Consider the following 7,230-nt stretch of genomic DNA (forward strand, 5'->3'; position numbering starts at 1 on the left):
GGGGACGGGACCACAAATGCTTTAAAACTTAATGCGTACTCTTTCCACTTATTTACAAACACATAGTATTAAACCGTGTAAGACCGACAGGCTAATTGGCAGACCAGTTCAATTCTCAAGAAATAATAGTTTTGTAACTTCTAGTATGGGAAAGTTTTAACTACTAGCTAAGCAAGTTGTGAGGTTTACATCATTTCCTTTAGGAAAGAATTCCACAAATACACAAATCGATGCCAAAATATTTGGTTTTATTACCGTACTTAAAGCTTCCTATCTCATAATTAACTATATTCTTCTACCTCCTAGTTTCTTCTCCAAATAACGTGTGTAGATTTCTGACATATACAGGTTGTTCACTTTTTAAACTGATATGGCAGAACATTGACTAGATTTGCATTTTAACACTTAACCATTCACTCATTGCTACAATCAGTTTCCATGATTAGTGAATATGACATCTGAATCCCAGGAAACTCAGAACCAGTTCCCCAATCCACAAAAAAAAGTTTCCCACATAAGCTAGAACAAGAGATTTAACTTCTTTGCACCTAAGGAACTGATAATATCTTTTCTACACATCAAAACATGAGGACAGACAAGACCCAAAAGTGGCTAAATGCAACAGCAATACAGGACACAAAGGCATTTAAAAATTAACAAATGCAGCCATGACTCCACAAACAAAAAAACCCCTACAAAACAAATTAATAAAATCAGAAAATTCTACTCAGTACACCAGGTGATTTTTTTTTTCTGTGTGATTTACATCCTGTGTTCTACAAAAGGAATGTGAAAAAAAGTTTTATTTTCACATAACTGACTGAAAATAGACAGTTGACATTACCTGCATCTTCCAAAAAATACTGCACAGCCATCAGCACCTTCCCCTGAGGTTGTAGGTCAAGCTATGGAAAGAAAGATACCAACAGTGAAGTACATGGTTGACAGAAACTCTCAGGAATTTAAACAGCTCCTTCTAGGGAATCAAAGTATAATATTCAGTAACTATTGGATTACAACCCTCCTCCATATCTCACTGCTGCAGCTGAACCAGGGGCTTTTATTCTATTGCTTTTACTAGTGTGCTGCATTGCTTTGATGTCTACCCAGAAGTTCAGCGCAGTCAAAGTTCACATTGGTTTTGCATGTCCCTTTCTGTTTCTGCAAAGAAGTTTGTTGGCTTCTGTTTTTACTGTTAGTAAACTCGATTTGCAAAGGAACCCAGTTTTAAAAGAAAAAAATCTATACAATCCTTTGTATGTTTATTGAGAGTACAAAACATAGAGATATCAAATACCGTTGCCCATAACCAGAAAAACAGTGGTATCATCAAAAATTATTCTACTTTCCCCTTCAAACCATTACACATGGTTTCCGTGGCAAATTCTACAGACCAGCAAAAATAAATGCCTTTTAAGCCAATAGCTGAGGTCAGTTCCTGTGCTCAGAAAGTAGCCGCTAATTCTTAGACTGCTGTCTTCATAAAAGGTAAGAAGCTATTAAGCATGAAAGAGTCTGATTCAGTCTTCACTTCAGCACAGAGCAAAGTATCCCTGGGTTAACAGTAAATACAACTTGGGAAGAAAAAAAAGAAAACCACAATTACACTAGATACACCGGTGAACATATCCCCACAAATCCCATTACCCTACTGGGATAACAACTAAGTTTTCATCTTTAAGGCAATGTCTGACACTCAAAAACATTTGCCCAACAAAACTTACGGAAGTCAAAGACCTCAGTTACAGCTACTACTGACGGGCTGTCTCTCCATACAAAAAAATAACCTTATAGGCTATGGCAAGCAAACTAACTTCTCTTTGCTGGGCGTGACGGTCTGTCCAAGTCATGACTGAGGCTGTACAGAGGAAGATTAATGCTGATGACGTCTATGTGGTACCTGTTCTACGGATAATAAGCAGAGGATTTCAGACCACTGAATTGGCTAAAACTGATCACTAAAACTAAAACTGATCACTATTAGTTTTAACTACTCTTCTGAATAATTGCTTTTGTCTCAGAATTCAAGTTAAGGTGTGGAAAAAAAAGTGTATTATTTCAGAATGTAACAGGTGAATACAAACCAGTAAGATCCTACTGACCTAGCAAAATCTGTGAGCCCCTTCAATATCAAGCACACCTTTAAAAAAGTTTTTTTTTTCTGAGATCTGCTTGGTGAGATAGTTAGATTTGCACATAATCAGAACAAAATCCTGCCATTTACGGCAAAAATGGACCTGAGAGAGAATAGGAAGGTTTTTTTTAAAAAGTATTCCCATACTAAGCTAAGCAACAACTGGATACTCCCACCTATTCATATCCAGCATTCAGGAAAAGCATTCATATATCCAGAAGAGAGTACATATATCCATCCCCTACCAAGGAAGGACCAGCATTGCCAACTGTGTGAGAAACAAGATGCTCATCAAATTGGACGTAACCAGGAACTATCTGTTACTAGCGGCTCATCCTGCTTTAGCCCACCCAATGAAAAGGTCTTCTCCTGTCGGGTTCATGTTCTGGGCAAGTTCAGCAACACTCCACTCCAGAAGGCTTTGAATACAAGACTATGTGTGAGATTTTAAGGTGACCTGCTCACATGTAGCAAGTATTTCCTTAGCACTAACTGTACTAATGGGCAGTTCCTGTATTAGCAAATACATGTAGTTTCTGGGCAAGCTGTCTGGAATACAGCTTTACATGCAACTGGATGATGGGCAAGACTATTTATACCACCTATCCACCTAGCTAGACAGCTCTCACCCAAATTATAGGATATCCTGATATTCCTCTCTGAATCTTATTTCTGCATTTGGAGAAATGTTGAATATTCAGGACACTAATTAAAAGTTGCTTCAAGATTTTAGAGTTCTCTGGGACAACAATGCCTCATCACATGCTCACAACCCTTTTTGTTGGGCCAGGATCTCAGCAACTTTATCAAATGGGCGGGGGGGAGCGACGGGGAGAAAAGGGAAGAAATTGTATTTATTTAAGCATATTCAGTTGGGTCTGAAAGTTGAAAAAGAAGCCAGAGAATAGGATTTTACAAAGATGATATCATTAAACCCTTAATTTATTAAAAATTCCTTACAATACATCAACTAAATGAATAGAACAGTATGTTTGGCATTTCAGATTTCTGGGCTCAGCGTTTTGATCCTCTCTGCCTCTGTCACTTTTCGCTCTCTCTAAATGTACAAAATAAAAAAAAAAATTGTATTTTTAATTTATATTTATTTGAGGTTTACAGTGCTAATTGAAATTAATTCACATACGATTATTTAAAAGTTGTTTGGGTTTATGTAGTGCAACAACTAATAATAACTACTGGCATTTAGACTAAATGTATATTTCTAAAGCTAAAACTACATTAAACCCTAACTCTACCTCCCCTGTTATATTTCTGAGTTCGACTCTCAGAATTGTTCTCAGTATGATACAGGAGCAAATGACACTCTGCAAGATGCCACACCCCTTGACTTCACATATGAAAAATTGTTTGGGACAATTTTTAGAAAAGATACTAGGATAATAAAAACCAGGATCAAAGGATCTCCATTATAGCAATATCAAGCCAACTAACATTTACTGTAAAAATAAATAAATAAAATCAGAAATTGTAAGTAGATATGCCTTGGAATAAGCTTCACCTTTCTTTTTCTCTGGATGAATTATAATGATCAGATCCAATTTAAATGTTTGCTATTTGCTATAAAGACTGCTAGGCTTTATAAAATAGGCACTCAACATGATATATGCCATTATTTCAAACACCGATGCCATGGATTTTATTGTCAATTTCTTGAACTTCGATTGTACAGTATCTGCTTCAAAAATGCTGCTGAAATATTTGTCTTACACGCCCTCCCACACATGCTAAAGGGATCGAACACTCATAGTTTAAAAAGCATAAGGCATCCGTTCAGCTTGAAAGAAACATAATGAGGTCACCAAGTTTAAGGAATTAATCTTTTTCCTTACCCAGAATTCTGCTTTCCCATTGCCTTTCTTGCACCGCTCTGCCAGGACTGACACACCTACAGTCACTTCAGATAATGGCTCTTCTGCTGCTTTCATGAGAACAATCTGAATCACTCGTCCTTCGTAAATGTGGGCATCAAAAGTTGATTTCCATTCTGGATACATGGTAGGTTTCTTCTGAACTAGAGTCTTCCCTCTCTCTGAAAGCCACAAAAAAAAGGACAGAAACTGTAAAATCAAATAATGTAGCTCTAGTACTTAAACTCAACAAAATAAAAAAAAAAAAAAAAAAAGAGAGAATCTTTGTACTGAAACTAAAAGCAGACTTACTATTTCTGTACTGTGGTTGGGACAAAGTTTAAATATTCAGTTCAAACATTCATGACTCGGAAGGCAAAGCTCACCCTGACAAACAGGGCGTGCAAAGGCAATGAAGGTGTTAATATGCAGAGAGACCAGGAGGGACAAATCCCATTCTGGAATTCAGAAGCTGCTTTAGTCAGTCAGAACTTGACAGGGAATATTTGCATGGCTGCTTTCCGCTATCAATCTCCATGACACGTCATCTGATTGTAGTGAATACCTAGTGCTGTAAGATAAATTAAGATATGTCTTACACTGACCCAATTTAAATTGAAACTGGTGACTGAGAGATGAAGGGCTCCACATTTCATTAGTCTACTTCCAAGTTATCCCAACATTTCACTTCTATTCATAAGTCACTCTCCTTGGCATTGTACTCTGTCTCTGCCATGATTGCTACTTTTTAAAGGATATTACAAGGCCTCATCCATCCTCTCTAGCACATCCAGATCTTGTGTAGTTAAAGAATAAGGAAAAGGCTGAAAGGACCTCAAAAAACATCTTTTTTTTTTTTGGGGGGGGGGGAAGTAACATTTACCCAGACTCCCATAAGAGTGTCTCTGAAGACTCCTTCCTTAGAAGTTTTATGGTGCTTCACTATTCTTATTAGATGGATTTTTTCCTAATACAGCTTCAGTCTCTCTTGCTACCAGTTAAGCTAATTTCTTCCTGTCCTTTCCTCAGGCACAGAAAACAGCTGGTGGTTGCACAATCTTTAACAAGCTTTAGCATATTTCTAGATCTGGGTCTCTTAGTAGTCCCATCAACACATCCAAAATGATACTGCCTCCTAAGCAACCACATCCAGCTCTTCACCGTGGTGCTGGCACACCATGCCACCTCCCCAGTTTTACTCTATGATTTGCTGCCAAGCCAATTATTACCCATTTGTGCTCAGGTAACTGAATATAATTTTGTACAATCTGCACAATTTCTGCTAATTATCAAGATCATTTGCTGCAATAAAAGTGCTTTCTAAGTGCTTCTCCACCTCTGAATGATCCATTTTTCCCCTAAATGTGTAATCTGTTCTTATGATATCAAGGTAGTAGCAAAGCAGATTAAATAGTTGGACCCTTCCCCAAGAAGCTGCAGTGTTGCCTGTCTCCTAAAATAAGCAAGAGAATTTATATTCACTTCAACAAAGGAAGAATTAGATACTTATTATTTAAAAATATTCCTGGAAACCCAAGGCAAAGTTTGTGTTCATTCATTAATAACTTGCTCGATGCACTCCACTCAATTGTGCTGAGCTATCCAAACAAGAGTAGCGAATAGTGTCCTTGTACTTCTTTATGAGGGAATGCCTGCCAACAACAGCATTACAAATTACAACTTTGACAAGCAGACGTAAGCCTGCTTGCCAAAGGGCATTCTGAAATGCTCAGAAACAGCCACCTGAGGACCTCCTCCATTTCAAAGCAAACTTGAGCATTCCTCCTCTACTCAGTCAAAAGCTTTTATCTTGAATTTGGGGAACTCTTGCAGAAAGAAAAACTCAAATTCTTAGCAGTGCAAACCTACTTCGAGCCCTGTACTTGGTATTCTTAACTATGGAAGAATTTGGAAGTACAATGGTGAATATATATAGGGAAAGCTCAAACAAAACACAATTTAGATTATTAGTACGGACAATAAAGGCGAGGGGAAATGAAAAGCAGGCTGTCTGCACAGCAAGGGTTTTACACTAGCCTATTTTTGGGATTACTAAAGCCAAACCCCTTCATCAAAAAGGCATGTTTCAGGAGGCATCCTTGGGAATATGAGATATTGCACCTATTTGTAGAAGAGTTGATAATACTCTTTGTAGGATTCTCAGAGGGGGAGAGAACAATTTCAGCCCGTTCACAGGACTATCCCTATTCCCATGTCCCAGTTAATATCTGCTTTGATCGGTTACTATATACATTTTTACCTTACGTAAAACTGAAAGAAGTAATCTGAAAAGCTGGCAACAACTTCCAGCCTGGCCATGCTGCTTTTGTAATTAAAATCATACTAATAAAGATTTGTCATGGATCATACTGCCTGCCTGCAAATGAACACTTAAGTGTCAAAGAACAGCCTTTAAGAAAAACACTGTTCTTATCCCTCATGTATTCAGGCCTCCTTTGTTTCTCTGCTAACACTACTGGCTTCAAAATGTTTTACATGTTTGCAAATTGGCTTAATACCTAATCATTAGGCAAATGATTTTCTTCTTCCTATACAATAAGCTTTTCCTTGATCATGTTTCAGCATGCAAATCCAACAAAAGTTATTCCAGATATTGTCAAACAGATATTGGGAGCATCAGTTTCTTTTCCCAATTACCCCAATCAGTCACTGGTCCAAGGTTCACTGCACTCTCCCCCATTTTTTAGTACTTCAAAGACACATACAAGCAGAGGAAAAATACTGGGACAATTCTACTTCTCAAAAGGAGACAGCTGGGAAAAAAGAGTGGATTTATTTAGACCACTTCCACCTCTCCACACATTCTGGTAGCTGCAACACTTTCAACCTCATTTCTTCAGAGGTTCTCCCAACAGACAAGGAAACTGCTTCTTTGGAGCTTAACACATTTGCTCAATGACAACATTTTCTGGAAGGGGCACTGCGCCTTGTGTTTAAGTCTAAAAGCACCTTTTACCTCAGCGATAAGGGGAAAGCACAATCATGTTGTGAGGAAGAAGAAAATTCACCTTTTCCTGCATTCTTTGATGTTTTGTGAAGCCTTAGCGCCATAATGAAGGATTAGACGTCTGCAGACTAACCCAGTACAGCAATTCCCTCTCATCCTGTTTGGCTACAGTGGTGTATTCTTGCTAAATGTCCACAGAAATATTATAAACCTTTGGAACAGTTTCTGTAAAGAAGCGGTCTTTGAAGGCTGAGAGCCTG

The 7,230-nt window shown here is 37.9% G+C and overlaps 1 protein-coding gene across 3 annotated transcripts in view; it reads right to left on the reverse strand.

The window, feature by feature from the left end:
• Positions 1-7,230, reverse strand: part of PRKCD (protein kinase C, delta) — a 29,902-nt gene that overhangs the window by 21,882 nt on the left and 790 nt on the right. For all 3 annotated transcript variants that reach the window (XM_009586720.1, XM_009586723.1, XM_009586722.1), the window contains exons 2-3: positions 3,985-4,184; positions 845-905 (exon numbers count right to left, since the gene is read on the reverse strand). In XM_009586720.1, coding sequence (XP_009585015.1) covers positions 845-905; positions 3,985-4,184 — 261 coding nt within the window. The remainder of the gene's footprint in view (positions 1-844; positions 906-3,984; positions 4,185-7,230) is intronic.

This window comes from Fulmarus glacialis, unplaced genomic scaffold (assembly GCF_000690835.1).
Source record: "Fulmarus glacialis isolate BGI_N327 unplaced genomic scaffold, ASM69083v1 scaffold33941, whole genome shotgun sequence".
In the NCBI taxonomy this organism is placed as follows: Eukaryota; Metazoa; Chordata; class Aves; order Procellariiformes; family Procellariidae; genus Fulmarus; species Fulmarus glacialis.